Source organism: Hippichthys cyanospilos, chromosome 15 (assembly GCF_059441005.1).
Source record: "Hippichthys cyanospilos isolate Australia breed blue-spotted pipefish chromosome 15, RoL_Hcya_1.0, whole genome shotgun sequence".
NCBI classification, from domain to species: domain Eukaryota; kingdom Metazoa; phylum Chordata; class Actinopteri; order Syngnathiformes; family Syngnathidae; genus Hippichthys; species Hippichthys cyanospilos.
Window position 1 is genome coordinate 6,031,605 of NC_142383.1, and position 27,827 is coordinate 6,059,431.

At 38.8% G+C, this 27,827-nt stretch overlaps 2 protein-coding genes and 1 long non-coding RNA gene across 4 annotated transcripts; 2 read left to right on the forward strand and 1 right to left on the reverse strand.

Annotated features, from left to right (window-relative positions):
• Positions 1 to 3,058: 3,058 nt before the first annotated feature.
• Positions 3,059 to 22,344, forward strand: LOC148411495 (uncharacterized). The gene is made up of 6 exons (XM_088434806.1): positions 3,059 to 3,446; positions 12,943 to 13,364; positions 14,514 to 16,902; positions 19,591 to 20,256; positions 21,065 to 21,164; positions 21,654 to 22,344. Exons 1-6 carry the CDS (start codon positions 3,106 to 3,108, stop codon positions 21,849 to 21,851), a joined length of 4,116 nt encoding a protein of 1,371 aa, XP_088290932.1. The 5' UTR covers positions 3,059 to 3,105; the 3' UTR covers positions 21,852 to 22,344.
• Positions 9,260 to 23,009, reverse strand: LOC148411496 (uncharacterized). Of its 2 annotated transcripts, none has more exons than XR_015867934.1 (6): positions 22,707 to 23,009; positions 21,793 to 21,880; positions 21,598 to 21,713; positions 14,659 to 16,564; positions 13,159 to 13,202; positions 9,260 to 13,078 (listed from the first exon to the last, which is right to left on the reverse strand). It is a non-coding gene; the product is annotated as an uncharacterized LOC148411496 (long non-coding RNA). The 2 variants fall into 2 exon arrangements; XR_015867933.1 differs by having other exon boundaries at positions 21,583 to 21,713.
• On the forward strand, positions 22,765 to 27,615 carry brf2 (BRF2 general transcription factor IIIB subunit). Its single transcript, XM_088434807.1, has 4 exons — positions 22,765 to 23,045; positions 23,184 to 23,243; positions 23,488 to 23,809; positions 26,212 to 27,615. Exons 1-4 carry the CDS (start codon positions 22,898 to 22,900, stop codon positions 26,987 to 26,989), a joined length of 1,308 nt encoding a protein of 435 aa, XP_088290933.1. The 5' UTR covers positions 22,765 to 22,897; the 3' UTR covers positions 26,990 to 27,615.
• Positions 27,616 to 27,827: the final 212 nt, after the last annotated feature.

Consider the following 27,827-nt stretch of genomic DNA (forward strand, 5'->3'; position numbering starts at 1 on the left):
TTAAAAGAGAGTTTGCCGTCCTGATATGCTCAGAATATGATCTGGCCAACAATCGAAAATGTCAAAGCTGTGCAATATGTACAAATTGTAAAATTACTGGTTCTTCTCATCGTTTGTGTTTTCTGGCAATCTGGGCAATCGCTGGTACTATATAGCCTCTAAACAGGTCAGAATTGGTACAGCTCTTTAACAAACAAGATCAAGAAATAAAACTCAGTATATAAATTTGACGTGCATGAAAAATCCATGGAGAAAAAAAAAAAAAGAATCCGTGCTCTGGGATATTTTCTTAAGCTTCGGTTAAATTCCTCTTGCTTCAACTGTTGTCACTGGAGGGTTAGACCAATTATGACTGCAAGTCCACAGATTAGAGCTCTTTTTTTTTATTTTTTATGAATGAATGTTAGCAGCTCAGAAAAAAGTCTATCAAGAACGTGTGTTTGCACTTGTGTTGCAAACACAAACTACATTTGATTGCCTTTCAAATTTGGTGCATGCCATGATGCCTCAATTCTATTAGTTGCTAGCTCAGCAAAATTAAATACAGTTCCTGTTCTGGCTTTGCAACATATTAGCAAGAAGCTAATAAATAGCCTACTGTCTGTCACACAGATCAACCGCTGAAATCTGAATAATATGTTTCTTTTACTCTGGTTTTTCTTTTTATATATACTGGGTTAGATGGCTTCTTTGGTCTTTGACTTTGATCCTTGATCGAATTGATATATGTAGACATATGGGGCTTTGTTAATTATGAACTATAATTGACTTGGAACAACTTGGAGCCTCCTGCTAGCAGCAAGTTAATTGACGTGCCACGTCTGACGCCAGGGGGGGCCATCTCATTGCAAAACCCGGCCCTTAGTGTGAGTGTACTACAGTGCACTTTTTAGTTGGTGATTAACTTTGAAAGGAATTCATGCACCTCTTTTATAAATCTTACAGCAATGATAAGGTCCACTAATTACAATATAGGATGGATACACGATATTGGAATTTAAATACCTATATTAGACAAAATAATTTAATAACCCTAACCAGCAGTTCAAAACAGGCACCAGAAATCAGAGGTTGACATCTAGTGGTCAGAAGGTAGACCTACAACATTATCTTTTTCCTTCAAAGTGCCTACTTCGGGCTCTTTCTTGTGTGATGATTTGATTCTACTAATCTGATTTTTTTTTAACTAAAAAAAAAATCACTGTAATCACTACGGCACTCCAGTTTCCCCTTTTATTCAAGTAAAATGCGCCTTAGATTTATTGCTGACCAAAATGTCCATAGCTGTGAACGAAAACGCGAATTAAGTAGTTAATCCATAGTTGGCCTGCGATTTGTAGGGGATTAGTCCAAGGTGTACCTTTATTAGTAATTTGAGTGACCACCATGTGCCACCACATTAACTGCAAGAAGCGGTATATAAAATACAATGATGAGGGACTCTCCAGACATGTGATGTGATAATAACACCGTATATTCATGAAATTAACTTTTTTTTTCCAAAACGTGTGCTCATTAGAACTTGTTTGGATATTAGGGAAAAGCACGAGAATGTTCAGTGATATTGTGTGGTCAAAAGACAAACACTGGGTGCCTGCTGCAGTCTCACGTCACTTCAATAATTGGCTCAGGATTCTATATATAAGCCTCTGCGAAACGGACTGCAGGAAGTGGACTGGTGACTAACCCCATGATATAATCCACCACACAAAGCACCTTTTGTGTTTCAGGATGGATATGATAACAATTAAATTTCAGCAAATCATTCCCATTATAACTTGTAGGCCTATCCGTGAATGCCTTCATTTGTGTGATTTTGTGATTTTGTGAAATACAGCAGCTTGAGATGAATATCCCCTGATATTTATTTGATATTTACACCCGAAAATGGCACCACAGTGCCACAGACTCAGTTGGCAAACGTCACATGACCAAATCCAGAAAACATGTGAGCCACAAGTGCTAAGCAACTGAGATGTCATTTTTAGTCACTGCGAGTGGCAAAATTGCCACCCCAATGCAATAATCAAAACGCTGCATTTATACGTGTGGAGGCACATACAGGATGCCTTATTGTGGAAACATTTTTGACTTGATTTTTTTCTTGGCCTCTGCTGCCAAATTGCAGGGTTCTGCTAAGTTAAATTAATATGAAAGACCATCGTTTAGGTTTAGCTATAGAAAAGTGAGTCATCCATTTGGCTTCTCATGGAGGGTGTTACAATCTTGGATGTAACATACAATCAGGACGAGTGTGTGCCTTCGGGACTATTCATTTCGTGTTGGTCAGCACCTATTAGGAAGTTAAAGTGTTATTGCACTTCATGATAATGACTTGGAGCATTTGGTTAATAAAAGAAATAAGAAAAAAGTTAGTCCCATATCTTATTTTATACAATCTCCCTATTTTGGTATTTTAGTGTTTCTAAAAAAATAAATAAATAAAACAAAGTGCAAATGTTTGAGTGTTATGTTGTTTTTTTTTTCTAATTCAGACTTTACGGACAATAAAAAAATACAGTTGTTTAGCAGTTTTCACTTTTGTGATTTATACTGCCATAATTGTTCAAATGAGTACAGTTCGTGATCTAAATAAGACATTGAGTTGCTTACAAGTTTATTACCAAACATATTACAATATCAATGTGGGATAGAATGGGAAGCTACTTTACACTGAAGCATTAAATCACACATAATTAAAATCCTGTGAATTTAAACAGGCCAGTCAGAGTCATGAAACACTCTTGAAACACTTCTGGGCCTGCTTATGCGCAGACAAAGCGTTGCTGTTGAGCTGGGTCCTGTTACTATTATCACACCACTTTTCAGGGGTCCCCAAAAATTGCAAATGTTTTTGTGTCGTTTTTTCCTCATGTGTCCAAGTATTAGTGGTGACTACTCTCCGGTGTGTGCCGCCAGTAGAAGTAATTCGTTAATCTGGGGGGCGGGGTTTCGCTTAACACTCCACCTTCTCCCAATTCTAACCACGCCCACCCAACCCGTCCCAATGTCTGAGAATCACACCGTACAACTATTAGAACAACTTTTTTCGCCGGAGCGGATGGTCCATCTCCTCTCGGCCGCTCAGCGACAGCTAAAGCCGGCATGTCGTTTCTGGATCAACCCTGGAGTCCCACCAGCGCCCAGGTGACCGTGCTCCAAGCCCGGGGCCTCAGGGCGAAGGGCAAAAGCGGCACCAACGACGCTTACGCGCTCATGCAAGTGGGCAAAGACAAGTTCCAGACCTCGGTGGTGGAGAAGAGCGTAGCCCCGGTCTGGAAGGAGGAAGCCGCCTTCGAGCTCCCGCAGCAAGGTGCGGGAGGGGAGCGAGGGACGCTGCACGTTCACGTCCTCCATCGAGCCCTGGTGGGTCCCGACAAGCTGCTGGGTCAGGCCGTCATCGACCTGGTGCTGCTCGCGCAGGACAAGAGCCGCAACAAGGCCGAGTAAGTGCACTTAAGCACATTGAAATCAGTTGTAATCAATCGAGCCTCTCATGAATGAAAGCCCTTCACGTGCGATACGCATTCAAGAAGGAACGATTGCTTCGTAAATGACCAAAACAAGCCTTTTAAATATTTTAGTTGAAAATAAAATTCTAATGTGTTAATATGGCAACATTAAGTTTTGAATATGCGTCGCTGTCACACAATGCAATTAAATATTTTTTATCTTAATATTTAATTCTAATTTGATTAGTTACCAGGGGTGCCGCTACAACTACAGCTACAAGGTCAAGTGTCTGGCCAACCCTACACCGAGAAAAACATTTTGACATCTTTGTTTTGTCTGCGTTTTCACATGGATGCACTGCAGTATTTAAGTTGCTTTTAACCGCAGTTTTAAAGAATACATACATTATACAATTAATCTAAATGCAAATTCTTAAAGAATTTGCCTCAAGTTAAAAGGCAACTTCAACAAAAAAAATACTGTACTTTCAAACCATAGCAAGCAAATACCATGGCCAAGAAATCATTGTTTATCAGATCCACAATCAACGATTAAAAGCCATGGCCACAACAAAGAATGTCAAATATCTTTCGTTGTATGGAGCATTTCGGGCAAAGTATAACTACTATAAAAGTATAACTACTGAAAAAAAGTTCATGGCTAGATTCTACAAAAGGGGAACAAAAAATGATGCACTCCCTCATATATATATATATATATATATATATATATATATATATATATATATATATATATGGGTTACATCCATCCATCCATCCATCCATTCATTAGTTTTCTTCAGCCGCTTATTTCCACAAGGTTAGCAGGTAACATGAAACCGTTTCCAACTGTTTCATTTTTTTTTCTTTTATGTACTCTCTCTCTCTCTCTCTCTCTCTCTCTATATATATATATATATATATATATATATATATATATATATATATATATATATATATATATACAAAATTTAAAAAATCACAGTACAAAATTTAAAAAAAAAAAAAAGAATTAAACAGTTGGATCTGTGGAATGACCACACCCATAAAGTGTTGATAGCATGTCTCCTATAATGAGTCTGTAAACAGGCCATTGTGAAATTTGCCAAATTCTGTCACCTTTGTGTCTGGTATTGCTACATGCGCCATGTATGGCAGGGGTGTCCGAACCGGGTCCTTGAGGAATGGTATTTTTGCATTGTTTGCAGGTTCCTTACCCAGAAACACCTGATTCAAATGATGAGGTCTTCAGCAAAATCAGCTGAAGCCTGATAACGATCCCGATCATTTGAATCAGCCAATAGCGCCATCCTCAGTTGTCATGGTAGCACAAAGCTGTACCTTGTTTGTACACCCTACAGTAGATGGTGAGCAGTATGTAACTAACATGAAACGTTCATCCATCCATCCATCCATCCATCCATCCATCCATCCATCCATCCATCTTCTAAAGCCGCTTATCTCCACAAGGTTAGCAGGTAACATGAAACAGTCCCTTTAAAAAAAAAAAAAAAGGAAGGGGGGGGTTATATCAACCTCCGTGCTTTCCATCCATCCCTCAATTTCACATGTAGTGAGTGGACTAGCACTCAAGAGCCCCACCAATTTGTTCGACACTACCAAGGCTATTTTTCATCACAGATGCTAATCACTCCTCATTGTGAAAATTAGTGAGAGCATTTATTTATTCCTTTGTGAAACTTTCACTAAGTATTTCATCATGACAAACTAATGGAAGTAATCATTGAATTGGTTATAAGAGAGAATAACCTAATTAATTTAATGTGCTAAAAATCGCCTTCCCACTTGAACGTTGGATAATGTTGAGTGCAGCAGTGTGTTGTGTGTTGTGTTATGCCAGTGCTTCTCAAATAGTGGGGCGGGCCCCCCTGGGGGGGCGTGAGGTTATGCCAGGGGGGGCGCGGATGATCCCAGGAAAAACGCTTTGTTTTTGTCATGTGGAATGTAATTGCAATAAAGTAATAATTTTCATCATTTTCTTTTAGTTTCATGCACTTTGGTACACTTGCTTCTTTTTTTTCCGTTTTAGACTAAGTTATAACCCGTATAAACGCGATAAAAATAATTGACAGTTGTTGAAAGTTGATTTATATTGCATTTTTCTGTTGTTAATGTTAAAAAGGATACATGTGTAGGTATACTTAAACAATTTTCATCAATAATAATCTTATTTATATTAAGTGCATCGGCGGGGGGGGGGGGGTTCTCTTTTCTAGGAGGGGCCTGGCAAAATATAGTTGAGAAACACTGTGTTATGCCAAGCTGCTTATACGTGGTTTATTCCTCCACCATGTGACTGCCCGCATATTAGCCTTTTATTAGCCTTGTTTTTTATGACTTGTTTAACCTGTATACCTCTGTGGCAGTTCCTATTCATCCGCTGTATGTTACTTCCATACTTTATTTGCCATTTGCTGACTTGCTTGCAAGTATGTTGAATATACCTTGCCTGTGAGGTTAAATTTCAGTTCAAGGCTTGACATTCCTGGCTGCTTTATCAGTGAAAAATAAACATTTGTCCCGCAAGCTCATTCTTTGACAACAGCAGCAATCCTGGCTGCTGGTAAAGCTAGTTTTATAATTCGATAAGAAGTCAAAGAAGCATATAATAATAATAATGTGGACATGTAATGTTGCATTGACAGTCACTTGGGTTGTTTAATCGATAAAACAATGTGAGTAAAAGATGGACTTTGACAGGAAAGTGATTCCATGGACCATGTGTACTATCAGTTTTATTCACTGCACCAAGAAGGTAATCTTTTGATTGAACGTCAGGCCAATTGTTTTGTTTTTAATTACATATCAAACCTGAAGCAGATGGCATTCGTGTGTGTAAATGGGGGAGGGGGGAATCTTCTTATAAGTAATTTATTTGGGTATTTATTTGAGTATTTTTCTGTTTTTCAAAAGACGTTTCCATATTTTCAGACTTTTTTTTCAAATTCTTTTATGACAGATAAAACAGTAAAGAATTATTTAATAAAACTTAATTTATTTTAAAAGGTTGTTTAAAAAAAAAAAGCTTGCTAAAACATACCCCCCATCACTATTTTATAAATTTCAAGTGAATGAAGTACGGTTTAGTATAGTCTGAACACAAGCATATTCTCTTGGAAAAAGAAAAATGACATTCTGTTTTCATATAGGTGGCCAGTGTTTCAGCCTTGGCGAAGGCCTGTGTCATTTGCAGCTTGCCAATGATAAACCACATGGGCCTCGCAGAGTCAGGAAAATAATTTTCAAATGTTGACATAGCTTAACAGTGTGGCTTTATCCTTTCTATGTGAACCTTTCTCGCAATGTCTGCGCTCGAGAAATTCCAGGAATTTAGCAGTTTTGAGGCATTCGTGGAGAACTACTTTTCTTGGAAGACATGTTATGGAAAATTGACTTTACTTGCATCTAAATAACTGGCTCTCTGGAGTGCCTACTTTGACATGATAGAAACAGCAAGTTGTGAATTTTGCAGGGTTGTGTGTAGGGCTGCACGATTATGTGCAAAATAATAATCACCGTTATTTTGGTCAATATTGAAATCACAATGATTAATCACCATTATTCTTCATGTTTGGTCAAACATGCCTATTAATTGCCTTTTTTTTAAACAAGCAGTATAGTATGAACAAGGCTTCAAGGGAGGGCACCGTGAAACCAACTTCAGCTTCTTCCAAGCTTTTTTTATTTACTTATATAACAGACTTCTTGCTTGCCAGGAGGTGTTTACGGTATTTAGCTCATGGTAGTCTTTTTCAGACAAATCCGGTGTTTGTACCGGCGAACTTCCATAGGCAATAGTTTGTCCGCCATGTTTTCTGCACAGTAAAGAAATTCCGGAAGGTACGCGTTGCGGAAAATCTGGCAACGCGGATGCCGCGCGGTTGCCAAAATGACATAATTCCGACGTGTGGAACTGCACGGATCTTGTTAATGAAGTCTTAATCTTGCGTTTGCTCCTTGTGGTGGGATGACAAAGTGCTTATGTTAATGTTTCTGAGATCGATCATCTTAATTAATCGTGGCAGCAAATATCGTGATTGCAATTCAAATCCGATTAATTGTGCAGCCTAAGTTGTGTGAGTTCTTTGTGTCTGGCAAAATCAGCTAGACTACTTGACGAGTATAATTTTGGCAGCTTGGTCATCTATAAATTAAATACTATGCTTTTAGTGGCATTGTGTGTGTGTGTGTGCGTGTGCGTGTGTGTGTGTGTGTGTGTGTTTTCATTTCAGACTGCCACCTGAGCAAGTCTAGCTTCTCAGGTTCCTGGATGTCATGGTAGCGCAACACCATTACCAAGACTGAACCAGATTGTGCTAAAGTAGTACTGTTACTGCTTTGGCCCCAACAAATATATCGAGTGGGTCATCCAATTGTTAAAGGTTCAGTGGTTTAAATCCTGGCTCCCAGTGGGCCTGGCACAGTAACAGCTGTCCATTGGTGTATGAATGTGAGCCTCTGTAAAGACTTCTGAGCACTGTGATGGTGTGGATTAGAGCGCTATAGCAACACTTGGAAAAAACTAAGTACACATAAAAAAATGCAAATACAGTGTACGGGCCTTCTTTGTAACAGAAGATTCCTAATGAGTTAAAAAATACAAGAAGGCATGTTTTTAGAATGCATAGAGAAAGCCAAGAGGGGTAATTCAATGCCAATTTATCAAACGCCTCCCACCTGACCATCACAAAATATCCAGAAATAATCTAGCACGAAGATAAACTTGTTAACAAGAAAAAAACAAGCCAAACTAATGTAACTCTGTTAAGTTTTCTTGTTTAAAAAAAAAGAGTGACTGAGATTAAGATGGGTTTATGTTTTTTACACTGAAAAGCCATCTCTAAATCGCAATCTCAAAAATGGTCTCATCTGTAGCCTTCAAATTTCTTTTCACTATCTGTTACTAATAGAATGAAGACATGGATTGTCAGAGGTGTAGAATTGTAGGTACTTTTCCCCAGTTTAAACTTCCTCCAAAACATATTTTGTCTTGATGATTAGTTTCACAGATTTTAAGGCTCAAAAATGGAAGTAAACACATCCCAGCCCAACTTCACAGCCATATTATAATTAAAAGATAACAGGTATAATGTTCAACCTTATTTTTATTTTATTTTATTTTTTACAAAGATCAAATTCTTGGTTTAAAAAAAAAAAGAACATTAAACAACTGGGAGGGTTCTAGTGAACAGACTAGCATTTTTTTTCATACCCAGGGACAAGGGGGATCTGTAGTTTTGTCTCAGTTTGGCACTGTCATTTAAATAATGAATAAATTCTGATATTGGTGTGCGTCTTGTGGCTGTCTTTGGTACTGCATGTACAATCTTATCAGTACACATCACAGCAGGGCAGTTGAAAAAAGACTTCTACAGTTTCAACCCAAATTAAATCGTTGACAGTGTGGGTGGGGGTCAAATCCAAACTTAATCGTTGGGAGCATGGGGGGGGGGCTTATGCTGGCATTTGAGGGGGAGGGAGTGTGTGGCCTCAAGCCAAATGTTCAGCCTTAGGGGGAGGGAGGCAATCAGCCTGGTGGTGGAGGTGGTGTGTGTGTGTGTGTGTGGGAGGGGGTTGGGGGTGGGAAGGGGGGTTGCTTAGAGAGGGGGCTGGGGTGGGAAGGGAGGAGCCAAAACTTTGTTGTTGGGGCAGGGTGTATTGAATCAAATACGCTAAATATTAGGCTACAATGATGCTCCAGAATAATTCAGAAGATTGCTTTTTCAGTCACATAATCTGTGGTTTTGATGCACAAATGTGCATTTTTATATAGGCCATATTCTTACAGTAATTACCCCAATGGGATGAGCTAAAGGAGTGGGGGTGTCAAGTCGCTGTCAGCATCAAGCGCCTGTTGCAACTAACAACAGCTTGTGTTACCTGAGGCTGCTATGGTATTATTTTCAATTAAAGAAGCAGGCAGACTTAACCAATGTCCGAGTCCATCATTGTTCACACACAGGAATATTACTCATGGAGAGGATCATGTAAAGGCTATGATGTCTCCATCTGATTCTGTTAAGAGTGCAACAGGTAGAAAAGAGATTTTATTTGATCCGTTAATTGTGGTTTTCTGGCATATACACACAAACATAAACCTAACTGAACATGGATGGTACGTAACTTTGAGTATTTATGACAAAGAACTCGAGGTGTGTCGCGAGGAAAAGGAAAAATCACCGTGGAGCACATTCAACGTTACACTGGCGCTGCATTCACATACCGCTCACAATGTGGGAAATTTAAAACACACTTAACCCACAACAATTATATAATTTATGGATATGAACACAAGAAAATATGAAGAACTCTAGAAGATTAGATGTAATATATTTTGCCATGTTTTTATGCTGCGAACTGTTTGTGCGTCTTATACACGGTGGCATAGAAAATACCAGAATTTGACCCTAAAATTAAGGGTGCGTCCTACGCACAGGTTTGGCCTATATTTAGGAAATTCCGGTAAGTATTTTCCTTGTCTTAATGTAAAATGTTTGAGAAGAACTACAGTTTAAAATCTTGTAGCTTAAAAACACATGATGTTTGGGACGTTCGTCTGTCGGAGACCATAACAGTTTTCCCAAGTTTTAAGAACCACAATGTTCTTTACAACTCCACCCTGTCTCTGATGTCCAAAGCCTTTACTTGACTCCCTGATGGCCCGCTCTGATAAGCTCTGTCTGCTTTTGCTACATTGACACTTATCAGTGCTGAGCTGACTCTTCTCCCACTCACACAGCTGTGTGCTGTGATAAGAGGTCTCCGCCAGAGCAGCTATTGTCTTATCATTTGTACATGCTGCAAAGGGCAGGATGTATGTGTGCACAAAAAGGAGAATGCTTGTTGACAGGGTTGAGTCATGCGCTGGACCTCCACTTTGCACACAAGTGTCAGACTAGTCAGCTTGAAGCCAACATCGTTACTCGGGCGTGAAGTGAAGACTTCCCTGACTTCTTTGTAACTTCCCTTGTGTTGCAATTTGGAGGCACTTACTTCTCTTTTTGTAACTTGTCCCCGTGGTGTTACTTTTTCATCAATGAAGACAGGCCATTGTTCAATAGGTTACATTAAAGCCACAATCTGCGCATCTATTATTGCTTATGTCCTAAAGACGCCAATTCAAAGTAAAGGATTAATATGTACTTTTGTGTACCTTCAAGGAGATATGTCACGCGTTTTATAGTTTAGGCTGTTTCTTCAATACAGTCTATTGAACCTGTTGTCGCACTAATGTTGCTAGAACTTAACAAGGTTGTGCAGTGCTTGTACAAACATCCTAAAACAGTAGTAAATATCATATGCCAATTAACTGGACTACTTTAACTTCTCATTTATTTTCTTGCTGAAATAAAAGCTACATGGAAACATACATACGTAAATAAACACTGGAGACCCTCTTTCTGTTATTAGTAGGGTGTCCTCTTGTTACTGATGCATTCACTGTGGTGTGATCTCACATTTTGCTGTGATTTTTGTTTTGTTGTCTTTTGTTGGCGTTTTTTTTCGAAGAGAAAAAAAATTACTGGCCAAACCAGTGATCGATTTATGACGTCCAAGCCTTACGTTTTTTTCACCTTACGATGTGGCCCGCAATGTTTTTTGTCCCCTCTTTATGCCATTTCTTTTGCCTTACAACACATCCAACATGGCAGTCAGGTTGTGCGATACATCCAACATAGCGGTCAGTGTGCGCTTATATGTCTATACACGCGACATCGCTTACGTCAATATAATACTGGTCTGCTATTGGTCGGCAACACGACCCCCTAAAATACTTGTCACAGGGTCACAAAGATGGCTGCCTAAAGACTTGATTTTTGTTTGAGAGTGCCTTTAATATGCTATTTATTGTACATTGTAACGCAAACTTGAATTGGTTAGCCATGGGTCCCAAGATTGCTAGTGATGTTAGAGAGAAGAAGATGATTTATATGGAAACGAAGCGGGAGACATTCAAGAAATACGAAGAATGCTAAACTAGCCTTGGCTACCCTCACTAGGGAATATGGCCATAACAAGTTCGTCATGTCACTCAAAGGTAAATAAATCCTTTATATATTTTTTATTCATGATGTTTTTTAATTGTATACATGTATATTATATATATATGTATCACTTAGTATACTATTTTGATAGCAATTTTTTAATATGTGTACACAATTTAGATGTTTTTACTTTGGATTTTACACGCATTGGTTTGGATTGCCCGCCATACAGCGTATTCGCGTTACGATCCCAACCGCGGAACGGATTAATCTCGTAAACTGGGGGCCTACTGTATATAAACAATATGTAAATTTATTATAGGTTGGTAGATAGAAAGCATGGGCTATCAAGACTATAACATCTCAATGTGGTTTAATAGATCCTTTGAGCTGCATTGTGTTAGTTTTCAGGATAACTTTTCTTAACTGCACCAACATACCAGCGAGACCCTTGCATAGATGCGCAGGCATACACACACATGCAAGTTTACAAAGCACCTTCCTCATTCCTCATTTCCTCAGGAATTCAGATTTCAGTTGGAGTTGTTTGTTCAGTGCTGACCTCAGATTTATGCTTGATAAGCGCTTTTTATGCAGACTCAGTTATTTTGTGACTTGTTTTTTTCCCCCAAGGCCCCTCAATGTCTTTTCTCATGTCAGACTTAAAAAAATAAAATAAAAATGTACTGAACATAGATCCTTAAATTCCTACTTAACAGTAAACGCATTCATCCATACTCCATAGTGGTGAAGCAAAAGGACTGCTCACTTGTATTTCTGTTTTGAAAACGTTCCTATGAAGTCACTCTCCATTTGCAAGTCACCGGATCACAGTTTCCATAAAGAACATGGGAGGTGAAAACCTTCTGTGCACATTTGGGTTCCCCTTGCTATTGAATGCCTGAAACTATTCTCTCTAATAATGAACATGAATTCCACAGTAAATTACAGAAGTTCTTAATTCACTTGAGGTAAGCCTTATTGATTTTCTGTGGTTAAGAATTCTGTCAGAATTCTCAAATTTGTACCAATTGTCAAACTATATTATTTACAGATTGGTGTCATCAGACACCATGTGCAGTCATTTAACACTGTGATGAGTACAATATAGAATGAAAAGAACACATCTGTTCCAATATCAAGACAGTTACAATTACGGTGAAGACTGTCTTTTGTACAAATTTACATCTTTACACGAGCTAAGGATGTTCATCTCAGCTCCATATTCATCATAGCTTTAGAACTGTTGAACATCCAAGTCTTTGAGAAGACTGGAACGTTTTAGCTTGTGTCAGTGTGACATCATATGAAGTTTGCTAGTACTGCTTTGTCATGTCATTTTAAAGAGCGACATGGCTGCCATTTACACTCACTCCAAAGTCTTTCACATATCCTTTTTAACTTCTAATTGACAACTTCTGTATTATTGAGCCCTTCAGAGTTCTGGCTCCAACTCTCATAATTCAAGTGGCTCTTGTGTTCAGGTGGTTCAAGTTACTGGACAAGAACGGCAAGGCGGACAAAGATCGTGGTGAGGTGCTGGTGGACATCCAGTTCATGAGAAACAACATGACAGCCAGCATGTTCGACCTCTCTGCCGTCGGCAAGCCACGATCGCGCCTGGGTAAAATCAAGGACAAAGTTCGAGGCAAGAAAAAAGAACCGGATGCGGCGGCACCGTCGTTCACGCAGGTTCTCACCGACAGTGAGGATGAAGAGGATGTGGGGCAGGATGGTGAGGCAGCTGTGGGCAAAGACAAGAAGAAAAAAGCTAAAATCAAATCTTTGTTTTCTCAAAAGTCCAACCTGCAAAGGAACTTGTCACAGTCCATGTCCGTCTTGCCTGCCAAGAATTCCTCACTGAGTAGCAGCTTATCATCTGAGCTCAATATGGACAACTCTGAAGGTCAGTGGGGTCATTTTAGTGTATATCTTGACTTCATTTTACTATAAAAACAAAGCGATGATTGTTTTTTTCTTTTGTTCGGGACATTGTAATTCTCAAGGATTGATTGCAAGATAAAAATGGTGGTTTGCACAGTGCATAAATCAGCATGCCACTTCCTATTTCAACAAGAACAGTAAACAGTAAAAAGTGATTATCCTATCAATTATTCCATTGAAGGAATCAAGTTATCGTCCCCTTGCTCTTTTTTATTTTTTATTTTTTTTGTGGACTAACAATGTTGAACATGACCTGAAATTATTTAATTTGAAAAAAATGACCATGGTTGAATTGGTAGAATATAACTTCTCATTGTTTATTTGTCTTCTATTGGTATTCATTTTTATACACCAACAAAATTTGCCTATGCTAACCAGTTAGCAATTCCGATTAGTATTAGCAAATTAGCGATTTTCCTTTTAAGGTCAACAATCACTACCGTTTAATTTACACATACACAATGTTATATGTGCATTACACATCCAATAGTGTAATAGCTAATGTGAGGTCAACAATCTTCTCCTCATCATCGTCGTCATCTTCTCTTTGAGGAGACTGGGCATGTTTCGGGCTTGACTACCTCCTGGTAAAAATTTGAGCACCTGAAACCAAGCCATCACAGATTGTAGTGACAGGTTCTATTGTGGGATAATCTAGCTCTAGTGCCTGTGAAGTTTTTTTTTTTTTTTTTTGGAAAGCTTCATATGTTAATATAGTCTTCAATGAAAGCCTAGTAACTACTAAATCGCTAAGCAATGTTAAGCACACACATTGCATGAGCCATCCGGCCTCTAAGTGGTGCACCACAAGCAAAAGAGCCATACGTCAAGTCAATGTTACGTGTTTCTTCCCCTTAGAAAGTACTGCCGTGGTACGCCTTTTGAAAACTTCAATAATTCAATGTTTTTGTAACTTATTTTAATTAAGTTCAACTTGGAATCGCTAACTTTTTGGTGTAGGCTTTCTCTTAGAAAACTGTGGCCCAAGCTATGGTTCCGATGACGCTTCAAGCAGATGACCTGATTTTAAACTCTATTTACTCGACTTTGTTGACATTTTTCCTTCAACCTAATTGCATTATGACATTCCACTTCCTTATGCCTTTTCTAGGTAAGAAGAAGTTCAAGTTCATGAAACACAAACGCTCTGGCAGCTCGGATAGCAAGGAGTCTTCTCAAAAACGTGCAGTTGTTGAAAAGAGCAACCTGTGCATCAACGGTAGTCACGTATACTGCGAGGAACCTCCAACACGCACCGCTCGCATCAGCTCCAGCTTCAGTCTGGCCAGCTCGGGACACGGATCTATGGAGGATGTTCCGGAAAGCTCCCCGCCATCGTTCGAGTCGCTGCCAGCGATAAGACAATACACACCCTGGGAGGAGAAAGATGAAGAGGAGGAAGAAGAAAGGAGGAAAAACGATTTTGAAACCAAGGAGATGGAGAGCAGAGAAGAACCTGATGACTTTGCTGAGAAAGAAAGGTTGAAGAAGCAGGAGGTAAAGAGAAGACAACTGGAAGAAGAGAGAGAAAGGAATGAAGAGGATGCCAGAATGGAGGAAAAGAAAAGCACAAAAGAAGAATTAAGAAGACAAGAAATGGAAAGACTAGAAGAGGAAAAGATAAGACAGGAGGAGGATGAAAGGAGAAGGAAAGAAGATAAGGCAAGAAAGGAGGAAGAGGAAAGGGTAAGACGGGAGGAGGATAATAGGAGAAGGGAAGAAGATGAGGCAAGAAAGGAGGCAGAGGAAAGGATAAGACAAAAAGAGGAAGAACGATTAGCTGAGGAAATGAGGCGAGAGGAAGAAGAGAAGAAAAAACAAGATCAGCTGAGAAGAGAAATGGAAATAATGGAAAAAAGGAGACAGGATGAAGAAGAAAGGAAAAGAGCAGAAGAGGAAATAATCAGAAGGCGAGAAGAGGAAAAAATGAGACAGGAGGAAGAAGAGAGAAGACTACAAGAAGAGCAAGAACGATTAGCAGAGGAAAAGAGATGGGAGGAAGAAGAGAAGAAAAAAGAAGAGGAGAGGCTGAGAAGACAAGAAATGGAACGATTAGCAGAGGAAAAGAGATTGGCGGAAGAAGAGAAGAAAATAGAAGAGGAGAAGCTGAGAAGACAAGAACTGGAAAGATTAGAAGCGGAAAAGATGAGACAGGAAGAAGAGAACAGGGGAAAGGAGGAAGAGAGAGCTCAAAAGGAAGAAGAGGAAAGGATAAGATTACAAGAAGAGCAAGAACAATTAGCAGAGGAAAAGAGACGGGCAGAAGAAGAGAGAAAAAAAGAGGAAAGGCTGAGAAGACAAGAACTGGAGAGATTAGAAATGGAAAAAATGAGACAAGAGGAAGAAGAGAGGAGAAAGGAAGAAGAGAGGGCTAGACAGGAGGAAGAGGATAGGTTAAGAAGACAACAAGAACGATTAGTAGAGAAAAAGAAAAAGGAGGAAGAAAAGGAGGAGAGGCTTAGAAGACAAGAACTAGAAAGATTAGAGGAGGAAAAGATGAGGTGCAAGGAAGAAGAGAGACGAGATAAAGAAAGAGCGAGAAAGGAGCAAGAGGAGATCCTTAGACAAGAAGAGCAGGAACAATTAGCTGAGGAACAACGGAGACATGAGGAGGAAGAAGAGAGGAAAAGAAATGAAAAGGTAAGAAAGGAGGAAGAGGACAGAATGAACCTGAAGGAGAAGGCCATGCAAGAGAAAACCAGAAGGGAGGAAGAAGATGTAATGAGGTGGGAGGAGAAGGTAATGCAAGAGAAAATGAAAAAAGAGAACGTGGAGCACGTGAGAAAACGAGCAGAGCGGGAACAATTAGCAGAAGAACAGCTGAGACTTGAAGAAGAGAGAAGGAATGAGGAGGTGAAAAAAAAGGAAGCGGAGCGACTGAAAAGACAAAACGAAGAGCAAGAACGATTAGCAGAGGAAGGCCGGACGCTTGATGAGAGGAAGAATAAAGAGAGAGCTGAAAAAGAGGAAGAACAGCAAGTGAGACGGCAAGAAGTGCAGGAACGATCAGAGGAACAGCAGCGACTAGAGGAAGAGAAAGTTGAGGAGAAAGAAGAGGAAGAAAGGAGAAAACAAGAGGAGCAATTGGTAAAAAAAGAGACATGGGAAGAAGAGGAGCAAAAGATTGAAGAGAAAGCTCAAGAAAACAGAAATGAGGAAGATCTTGAGCAGCAACAGAAGAGAAAAAAGGAAGAGAAAAAGAGAAAACTTGCCGAAAAAGAAGAAGACCACAAGATGGAGAAGGAAAGGATGAAAGAAGAGCAGAAGTTGGAGGAGGAAGAACAGCGACGAGAGGAGCAAGAATTAAAAGCGGAGGAAGAGCAGGAGCATGAAAGGAAATGGGATGAGGAAACAAGTGAACATCAAAAAGCTGTTACAAATCCACAAGTTAATTCCTCAAATCCATTTGATGAAGACTTTTCTCATAATCCCATTGTGGAAGATGTTCCCAACTCAACTTCTAGGTCAAAGGTCACCTCAAACCCAACGTCCCCAAGAAGGTATACATTTTTTTTTGTTCCCCACGACAACACACTGAACATATGGCATTAGCATATTGTAAAACTGCAACTGAGGGGTTATTCCCACCATTGTTGTCCTAATCTAAACATCCTCTTTCCTTTGGGGTAACAGCAACCCTTAACAAAAACATATTTTAATTTTAAAAACAAAGTCAAGTCGAAACATCTTTTTTTATCTTTGCAAATGAATGATAACAGACTAACTACAACCCCCAACACAACATATTCATGTTGGCTAATTTAATAAAAAAAAAAATTAGCTGGCACTGAATGAGTTACTATTGTTAGCTAGGTTGAACATATTGAAATGCGCCCAAAAGTAGTTTAAGATGGACACATGCCCACTTTGGCTTTATTGAACAAGCAATACCAAAATAAATGTTTTTTATTCCATTCACACACTAGCTGCTAGTTAATGTACCTTAGAACAGGAACATACAGTAATTATATAGAAGGAAGTTGTGAGTGCCAGATAAAAAAAGAGATACACAAGGTCAGAGTCATTTAGATGTGCAGTGTGTGTGGACTACTTCCTCATCTGGTTTACCTTCTGTGCTGCCATGGCAACGGTTGTCGGAACGTAATCCAAGCCTAACGGCTTCGTGAAAATTGCATTGCATTGCTGTGATGGCATACGCATGTCTTCCAGTTCGTCTCTTTCATTAAGTTAGGTAATATGTCAAGAAGGAATGACTGGTTAAGTGATGTGAAAATAACAGACTTACACTTTTATTGCCATACAGTCCTATTATGACAGAATTCTAATACAAAGCTCATTTTAAGTTTGAATTTTATAATATAATGTTCAGATCTGCTAAGTTTTATTGAAAAAAAAGACAAAAAAACAAAAACTAAGACAAAGCGCTGCACATAAATACAAATTATAGGATAATCGATCATGGCACGATCCAGAAACAAATACAAATTTAAACTAATAAAAGCAAAAGCAAATATAAAATCCTGAGCAGAGGATGATAATGCGTTTTAAGGTGGACTGGCTGACTCTATAGTTAATTAAGTACCAGTAATTCAGCAAAAATGTGATAGATTTTATATACTGTGTGTGTGTGTGTGTGTGTGTTTTATTTATATATATATATATATATATATATATATATATATATATATATATATATATATATATATATATAATTCTTTGCCATGTTATTTGCATTTGAAACAGCTACACAACTTGGAAAGACTGCAGCTGTTTCACTCACTCATTTTTCATTTGAGCAATGGTATTGGAACAGCACGCTTGATATACAATGGACCTGTTATGTAGATTATTTGCACAACAAATACAAATGCTTCTGCTCTCGTTGGCAGTGTTAGCAACAAATCCAAAGAGCTATTTGGGAGTAAATACTAATACTTAAAGGTGAAACAAAAAACTCATCCAGTGCCCACTCTTTTGAGACCCTTCTTCCCTAAACAAAACAATTACAGCCTGGCATTGAATGGCTGACTCTTATAAATAAAGGCGTATAAATACCTCTTTGAGATTAAATGATTCAATTGACAGGTAATTATCAATATAAGGTTTAATTTTGATTGTTGATTCATCATTTAGACAGTTTTCTTTTAAATTGTTCAAATTGAAATGTAATCTCCTCAAAAGTATATATTCTGTTATGTGTGTAGTTCTCCATGAGTAGACTGATTGACCTTTGTTTTGAAACAAAATATTTGCTTTTACTTTGGAAAACAAGAATCAATGTGTTTGTCTGTTTTATGACACATTATGGACCAAACAAATAACTGAATCATAAATTGCGTTTGTGTATTTTCTGTACTGTGGATTTGACATCCTGTTTTTAAGTAACTAAATGGAAATTGAAGCACACTTTTGTTAAACTCAAATGCATCGATTAATGGAAAAAAAAATAAGTGACGGATTAAGGGATTTTTGAATAATTAGTTGCAGGTGTGAGGGCTGGGGAAAAGACAATCTTGATTTTTTCTTCAGCCAATCTGAACAAAATGACGATTTAAAATTATTTTAATTGAATAAAGCCAAAAAAACATTGAAGTTTGATTTATTAAAAAAATACATTCTATCCACCCATTCCAATCCATCCATCCATCCATTTTCTACAGGCGCTTTGCTTATCTGTGCTTGTGCAAAAAATAGCTGACCATAACACATGCATATATTGCTTAAATGCCACAATTAAGTAGCGACTATTGACAATTTTCTTTTTCACAAAACCTCAATTTAACAATTTAGCAAATTACTGATTTTTTTTTTTTTTAATTCCAATGTATTGCCCAGCCCAACTTGCAATCATATTCACATTCATCTTTGTTTTAATACTGAGGCTCATCTAAAAGGTTAATTCTTTCATAACGAATAACGCTATTCTTTTATGACATACATTTCAAATTAGAAATAAAAGCTGAAATGTTGACAGTCACATTATTAGTGTTCTAAATTTAAATCTAAAGGAAGTTTCATTGTTTTTCAATTATTATTCTAAAATCAAAAGGAAGTTTTGTTTTTCAAGTTGGTTGTATATCAATTTATGGTATATGAAAATCAGTGTTGTAAATTGGCTTTTTGTAACAGCTGTTGTGTTTGTAGCTTACGAATATTTTAATTGCTTGTTGCCACCGCAAATGTTGTCTTTAAACTTAATGACCTTATGAGTGCACACTCCTTTCCAGTTGCCAGTTGCCTGCGCCCGCAACGCCAGTTAGTCAACGTGACAAGCGACCTGCTCCTCAGCCGCCTGAAAGAACCCAAACGGGCAGACAGGATGAACATTCATTGCTTCCAGCACCAATTACTGTCCCAGCCAAAGAAAAGGAGGTGAAAACTGCCAGTGTTTCACCTCAACGCTCGTTGCAGATCATCTCACCTCGGAGTAGATCCCCCACGGATATGGAAAAATGTGGCGCATCCAAACACAGTAAACGACCGGCGCCATCGATACCTAGCGCTGAATCCACGGTTGTCCACAGCTTAAATCCATTTGAAGAAGATGATGACAATGATGGGTTCGAGCGTGCTAATGAATTACCCTCTGGCAATTGTAGCTCGGTGTCATGGCCTCCACCTGTGTCGCGAACTCCAGATTTAGACGCTGCTTCTCAAAACAAAATCAAATCTTCTAAGGTGGCTCGTGCACCTGCGCCTCCCGTAAAAGATGCTGCGCTGTCAATTACGCTAAGTGCTGCCCACAATGTACTTGGGGATACTAAAACCAATACACCAAGGGCCAGTCAGGCTTTGTCATACCAGGACAGTCAACCAGCGCCCAAACTTGGGACGCTACAACACGGGCAGGATGCGGGCGTAAAGAAAGAAGCGCCTCCAGCGCCTTCGCGCAGGTGAGATGGCGCACACACACACGTCAGAAATGAGGCCAATTTTGAATTGTATTTCCCTTTTCCGATCTAGGTCACAAAGGCTCAGTTGTTTGAATGGATACCCATAAATTGTTATATTCAGCAAAACGATTCATTTAACTTGGAAAAAAAAATGCCCAGAGAGCACCTATTTTGATAAAGGTAGAGTGATATGCATTGTGAAGAGTTTGCTTACCACAGAAGCAGCTCAAGTTTAGTATACCGCATAAATGCAAAGCCCCCAACCTTGACTTCAGCCACATCTAACAATAACGGCAAAGATACAAATGTAGCAAAACTCTCAGCCAAACTAAATGAACACTCCCGTGTCTGAGCAAGTCTGCAATGGATAAGAATGAGGGTTTTTTTTTTCACATTTATTTGTTGATTGAAAAAAGAAAACAGCACCATTCCTCCTGTTTGTCCAAAACTAAAGGTTGCAGCCAGCACTGAAGATTAGTCTCAAATGCCCTATGAGATAAATGGTGCATCTGTTTAAAATCGATAAAATAAATGACCAAAGACACTTTTTTTTTTTTTAATATAACTCTCTTGATTTGCCACAATACCACAATTGATCTGAATTCAATACAGTAAACATGCTGGTTGAGCCTTATTTTTAGGTGAGATTAATTGATTAATTAGAGTTGTTATTATTTTTCAAATATTCAAATCTTTTAACAGTATTGGTTTTATGCACCGTCGCTATTCTGAATACAGTGTTCAGATTGACATTGTTTTTGTGCAACATGAATTATGTTTGTTTGTTTGTTTTTTTGTTTCATTGCAGACTTCAGCCTGTAAAACCACTCAGTGCTCAGGAACAGCATCCCATTACAGAGATCCAAATGAAAAAGGAGATAGTGATGGAAGTTGAGGACAACACAAAGGTAACTTACTATAGGAGACACGTTTTACACGATTTGTATGATCCAACATTCCTCTGTCAAATACATAAAAGATTTACAGTAAGAGGTACTTTATATCCAGGTATCTAATTGGTCAAAGTCACACTGTTTTGGGAAGCAATATTCAGTGGCAGAGTACAACATTTAATACCATGAAAAAGCAACTGATAAACAACTTTATGTGGCCTTATTGGAGACTTGCGACTCAATGCGTCTTTACAGCTTCATGTCCAGATTGCCAATAAACTGCACGTGCTTAAAACTAATAAGTACAACTGAATAAATTGTTTAAAAGTACATTTTCATAAATTCCCATAGTGAGAATGGACTTCCCAAAAGTACCTTTTTTTATTTTTTTTTAAATAAATTCCAATAGTGAGAATGAACTTCCAAAAAGTACCTTTTTTACATTTACATTTCTCTTCCAAATGGATTGAAGTTCATTTTGTTCCATTGGCATGCCCATTGTAGGTAAAAGTCAGCAAAGAGAAGGGGCCGTACTCGATGCTCACCCGAGAAGAACTCATTTCTCTGGTGGTAAAGCAGGAGAAGCAGCTTCAGAACAAGGACAAAAAGATAGCGGAGCTGGAGCAGTACATCGACAACTTACTTGTGCGTGTCATGGAGGAACAACCAAGCATTCTTATGTCAGTGAAAAGGCTTGTTTAGGTGTTTTTTCCACCACGCTTTTTCTTCCGCTGTAAAAAAAAAAAAAAAAAGTTATTTTTGCTACAATCAAGAATTGCAATTATTGTCAGTCCTGAAATCGAAAATGTTGCCAAAAATTTCAATGCAGAAAATGTGTCCTATCTGTCTCCATCTGTAAATGTTTGCCTTTTTATAGTTCAAGCTATGCATTTGTTACATACAGTATACATGTCTTCTTGCACTGATTGTTTAACGTTTACATGATCCAAAAAAAGCACTTTACTGAGATTACATTAAAATTTCTATTCTGATTGTGAAGGACTGTTGTAAAGTATTAACCTTATGTTAAAGCCAAATTAAGGGTTGTTTTCTCTTCAAAATCCTCCTGCGTGTGCACAAATTCTTTACTTTGTTTTGAAAATGTAAAAAAAAAAAAAAAATGTATTCAATGCACAATAACATTGAATCGTTTTCCATTCCCGGCATTGTTACAAGAATAAAATGTTTCCGACAATCTGTCCGGCTCTTTCTCCACATCATACACTTTTACATGCTTCAAAGTACAGATAATGGTAAAAAATCGACTTTTATGTAAATACTGGAAATATCACATTGAACTGTGCCGCCCAAAAATAAATTGGAAATAACTTGTAAAATTGCTATGTGCTGTCTTTGTTTTCAAATATTTAAGTAAAATTAAACCGAAAAGTGTACAAATTGTGAAATTAAGCCTAAAATGTACAAGATTTAATACCAAAAATGACTAACAATGCATATATTTGCGGATATGTGAATTACACAAAACATACTAGTTGAGATAAATAAAACACGAGATTATAGAAGAATATAACTAGCTTTCATTATCGAATACTGTACCTTTATCACGTCAGTGTGGGCCGTATATTTGTTATCCGTAACGTTGTATATACCCGGAACTATTTTGGTGCCGCCATCAACGCAGCTGAAGCACTTCCGTCCGACACTGGCTGTGTGTTCCCTGGATGTTGTGATTGTTTTTGTTTTTGTTTTTTAATCGTTGCCACGATTTCGGTGGTCGTTTACACAACATGTCCGGGACGGGTTTAAAATGCCCCTCCTGCGGCTCGTCCAGCATTGTGGAGGACGATCATCACGCTAATCGTCAGATGGTCTGCGTGGACTGTGGAACCGTGGTGTCAGAAGGGGTTCTCACACATGATACTTTCGAAGGCACAGGTAGAAACGGGAAACCATAACGTATATTTCCCAGTTATTTTCCATACAAATTGTTTGTCTCCTGTATTACGCCTGTCTGAGGGTCAAACAAATTCATGACTCTAAACTATTATTGTTGTTGTTGTTTTTTTTTTACAGACGTCAGCTACTGTCGCACCACCGCTGTCGCTAAAAAGCCATGTTTGAACCAGATAAAAGGCGAGTTCTTCTGTTTTTGGTAGTGTACATGTCTACAGATTGATTGGGTTTATTTAACAACCAATCAAAGGCTCGCCAGTTTTTTTGTGTTTTTTTCACCTGGCGTTCGCAAGTTCAGCCGTGATTGGTCGTTATCTGAGCCCAGAGGACCATGTTAAGATCCATTAATAAAGTATAGTGTCGAGCCCAATTTCAAAACAATGGCCCAACGTTGTTTTCTTTTGCTTTTGTTACACTAACGCAGGCCAGCAACAACTAAAAGCCCTCTGCCGAGTTCTACGGGTCAACACTGAAATTGAGACGCTGTCCAGCGAATATTTCACGCGGGCTTACAGACACGAGAGCTTCCTGAAGGTGACCCTGCAGAAGAAGGAGAGCCTGGCCGGCTGCTGTGTGCTTGTGAGCTGCAGGCAGCTCAACTGGCCCGTCACCATGAGCACCATCGCCTGCCTGCTGCAGACAGACGTTGCGAAGATGGGCGCCGTCTACCAAGAAATGATAAAGGTTCTCAAAGTCGAGGCGCCACTTCTCAACGTTAGCGACGTGATGGAGGCTCATTGTCAAGAGTAAGCATCCATTTTACCTTTGCAACGTTTCCTATACTATCTTGAGCCAAGACACACATTTTGGTCAGTCATATGAAAAAGTTTGTGCACCCCTGATCATTTTCAAGATTTTCCTTTTACAAATCTTTGGTTTTTTGGATCAGCAATTTCAGTTAAATATATAGCGGACGAGCACAGTGATATTTGAGAAGTGACATGAAGATTATAGGATTTACAGAAAGTGTGTAATAATTACATCAGCAAAAGTAGGTAGGTGCATACATTTGGGCACCCCAACAGAAATATTACATCAATATTTAGTCGATCCTCCTTTTGCAGAAATAACAGCCTCCAAATGCTTTTTATAGGTTCCAATGTGGGTCTGAATTCTGGTTGAACGTATTTTTGACCATTCTTCTTTACAAAACATCAGCATGGACAGCCAGCTTTAAATCACACCACAGATATTCAGTAATATTCAGGTCTGGGGACTGAGATGGCCATTCCAGAACATTGTTCTTGTTCCTCTGCATGAATGTGTGAGTAGAATTTGAGTAGTGTTTAGAGTCGTCTTGTTGAAGTATCCAGCCCCAGTGCAACTTCAACTTTGTCTCTGACTCTTGAACATCGTTTGCAAGAATCTGCTGATAGTGGAATGAATGTGACCTTCCACTTAAACAAGATTTACCACTAACTGCACTAGCCCCACAGCATGATGGAACCACCACCAAATTTGACTGTGGGTAGCAAGCGTTTGTCCAAGAATGCAGTTCTCTTCTTCCACCATGCGTACTGTCCCTAAGTCTAAATAACTCAATTTTAGTTTCATCAGTCCACAGAACCCTATTCCAAAATGAAGCTGGCTTATCTAAATGTGCTTTAGCATACTCCAAGTGACTCTCTTTGTGGCATGTGTGCAGCAATAGCTTCTGCCACCTTAATCTTTCATACAGCATCTCATTGTGCATAATGCGTTGCATAGGGGAACGATGCGCCGTGACACCATCTGCAGCAAGATCATGTTGTAGGTCTTTGGAGCTGATCTGTGGGTTGAATTTGATTGTTCTCACTGTCTTTCACTTCTTCTTATCTGAGATTTTTCTTGGCCTGCCAATTCAGGTCCTAACTCGGTTCCTCACAGTGGAAACTGATAGCAGAAATCTCTGAGCTAACTTTTTTTTTATCCTTCACCTAAACCATGATTTTCAACAATCTTTGTTTTGTCATTTGACACTTGTGTTGAGGCTCCCGTGTTGCCACTTCTCAGAGACGATGCAAAAACAACTTGTAACTGAGCACCTTTAAATACCTTTTCTCATGGTTGGCCAAATAATTGTTTTTCCCCAGTGCTAAAGGTATTCAAATGAATAAAACAGCACAGGCGCCCAAATTTTCATAAACCTTTCTAAATTCTGATACCCGTACATGATTTGACTGTAAAAACTGTGCAACACATTTGTTGAATAAAATCAATTTTGATAGTTTTAGAGCTAAAAAGTTAATAATTGTGTCCATGTCCCAGTTAGTATATTGTGGTTAACTTCTTTTTACAGTTATGTGACAGTTAAGTATGGTCACTTAACGACTGATAAAAATATAACCAACTTGTAAAATATCACTAATTCTTGTTCATTGTTTTAACACCTGTTTAAAAGGGACCAATTTAAAAGTGTTACAGTTTTTTATATTCTGTATAATAAAAACAGGTTGTTGCTTTATTTCTATTCATCGACATACCAACCACTAGAATGGAAGATGGAAGCTTAGTTATTTGATAGATATGGTAAACATAAGTGACTCAATGGACCATTGGTTGTACTTACTGTAAGTAATTTATTACATTTTAATCCCGCATCTTAATGACCTAAATGGGCAATTGAATATTTAATTATTGGTGGTGTGTTGTTGTAAGCTATATGATGTGATGGCATTAAACAGGAGTCAAGCCAGCCTCTATGTCAACGCCATTGCAAAGGCCAACTTCAAAATAAAAGCTTGCTAAGGCTGTTGTATTAATGTCCATGGTGTTCTTTTTGAAGTTGGTTTTCGCTGGTGGCATGTGAGCTTTTTTACTTGCACCTTCCTTTTTAACAGTGTGCATCACATTTATAAGATCCGTTGCACCATTCATGAAAACCTACATGCGCTGCGCAACACGATGACATTTTTAGCGGTTTGCGCTGTAAGTTGCTCACACATTTGAGCCTTGATCATTTAAAACTCTTCATTTCGATGTCCTCAATCTTTATGGTTCAATTATATTTTCCGTTGACTGTAATCTCTCGTGAATGTGTTCTTTGTACCAATGCATTTACTTTTATTTATCACACTTCTTATTTTTTCAGTTCTGATCAAAACCCCCGGTGGGTGGATTTATCTGTTTGCATTTGTTATATTATTTGCTTTTTCCCCATTTTTGTCAGGTACAAAATTAGCTCCCCTGATCTGCACGTAGACCTTGCCGAGGACAACAAGGACTTACACAAACGAGCCTTGTCTCTGGTAGAGCTCGCCACCGACTCCTGGATTCTGACCGGCCGCCAGCCCGTCCCCTTAATGATGGCAATTGTCTACTTGGCCTGGCAATCCCTACACCCCAACCACCTTCGCCTCAAAATGTCCCTGGAGAAATTTTGTACCATCTCCAAGGTGAGAAAGATCCATGCCGCTTCGAAGAGAGTGGGTGAGATCAAGGGGGTGCTTTGCAAATTGGGTAAGGAGATTCCTTGGGTGACGGAAGCGGTGACGGCGGACAATGTGGTTAAGCACATCGGGGATATTGTCAAGAACAGATATGCTCTCTTGCGGAGAGCTATGAGGAGCCACGAGGAGGCCATGCAGCGGGAGAGTCAACTCGGCTGCGAAGAGGCAAATCCCTCTGAATCCGAAGATCGAACCCCACTCGGAACAACCACTCGGAACTCTGAGAAATCTGAGCAGCTAGGTGGGGTCCATGAGTCCAACAGTAATTTAAATGTAGAACCCAATTGGGGGAAGAGGATGCTTTTCGCTCCACCGTGTGTGATTCACCCTAAGAGACGGAAAACTACACTGGAAGAGTTCAAAAACGTGACCGGCGACGAGGAGATTTCAGACAGCGAGATTGAGTCTTACATTCGTACCCCGATGGAGGCCAGAGAATTTGTTGTGACGCAGAAAGCATTGTTATCGCAGGGTGATGAGGCCAAATGTGATTTATGAGGATTTCTGGATTATTCTTCTACATTACACTCAGGAGGAGGTTTTTTTTTTTTTTTTTTTTTTTTTTTTAATTGAAAATCCTTTAATGGATTTTCCTTAAATGGCCAAGAATAATATTGATGTGAATTTAAAAAAAAAAAAAAACACACACCCACACATTATGATCGACTTGGTGATCTGCAACTCCCAAAACACCTCTCTCTCACTGTGGAGGATCCATTTTATTTATGATAGTTCACTTCATGTACAGTCACAGGGAAATCACAATTATACAGATAAAGTATGTTATTCTTAAATCGAAATGACACATTATACACACAGGCAGACTGATAATTTAATCATCAACATACTGTAGGTGTTCGACTTCAAATAGTTTCAGTTCAGTTTGTATTACCAGTCAAAAGTCGGAAACACCAAATTCAAATGGTTTCAAACACAATAGGAGGCCATAAAATTCAAGTTTTTAATTGTTGAAAATGCACAGCTGTCAACTAAAAGTCATTCCATGTCTTAAAGCCTCATCCACATCATAAAGCTGGCAAAACATCCCAAAATGTGCAAAGCTGTCGTCTGTGCAAAGGCTGCTTACTGTGGAGAATCTAAATAATAAAATGGATTTTGCTCAAGCATTTTTGTTGACCAAATAATTACATCAGTGTTTCTTCATAATGTCTACAATTGATGTTTTTTAATGTGCGGGCACTGATTTTGATATTTCACAATATTTACAAAATTTGCTTTGACCTTAAGTCATAAGTTCTTACCCCATGCCATTAACAAAACGTTGATTCTCAGACAACTAACATTAACATTGAAATAGCAACCACTTACAGAACTC

Coding starts and splice junctions, on each gene's coding strand:
- LOC148411495 (XM_088434806.1), top strand. CDS start 3,106: ATGTCGTTTCTGGATCAACCCTGGAGTCCCACCAGCGCCCAGGTGACC. Junction 13,365..14,513: donor CAATATGGACAACTCTGAAG/GTCAGTGGGGTC, acceptor TGCCTTTTCTAG/GTAAGAAGAAGTTCAAGTTC. Junction 20,257..21,064: donor CCTCCAGCGCCTTCGCGCAG/GTGAGATGGCGC, acceptor GTTTCATTGCAG/ACTTCAGCCTGTAAAACCAC.
- brf2 (XM_088434807.1), top strand. CDS start 22,898: ATGTCCGGGACGGGTTTAAAATGCCCCTCCTGCGGCTCGTCCAGCATT. Junction 23,244..23,487: donor ATGTTTGAACCAGATAAAAG/GCGAGTTCTTCT, acceptor ACACTAACGCAG/GCCAGCAACAACTAAAAGCC. Junction 23,810..26,211: donor ATGGAGGCTCATTGTCAAGA/GTAAGCATCCAT, acceptor CATTTTTGTCAG/GTACAAAATTAGCTCCCCTG.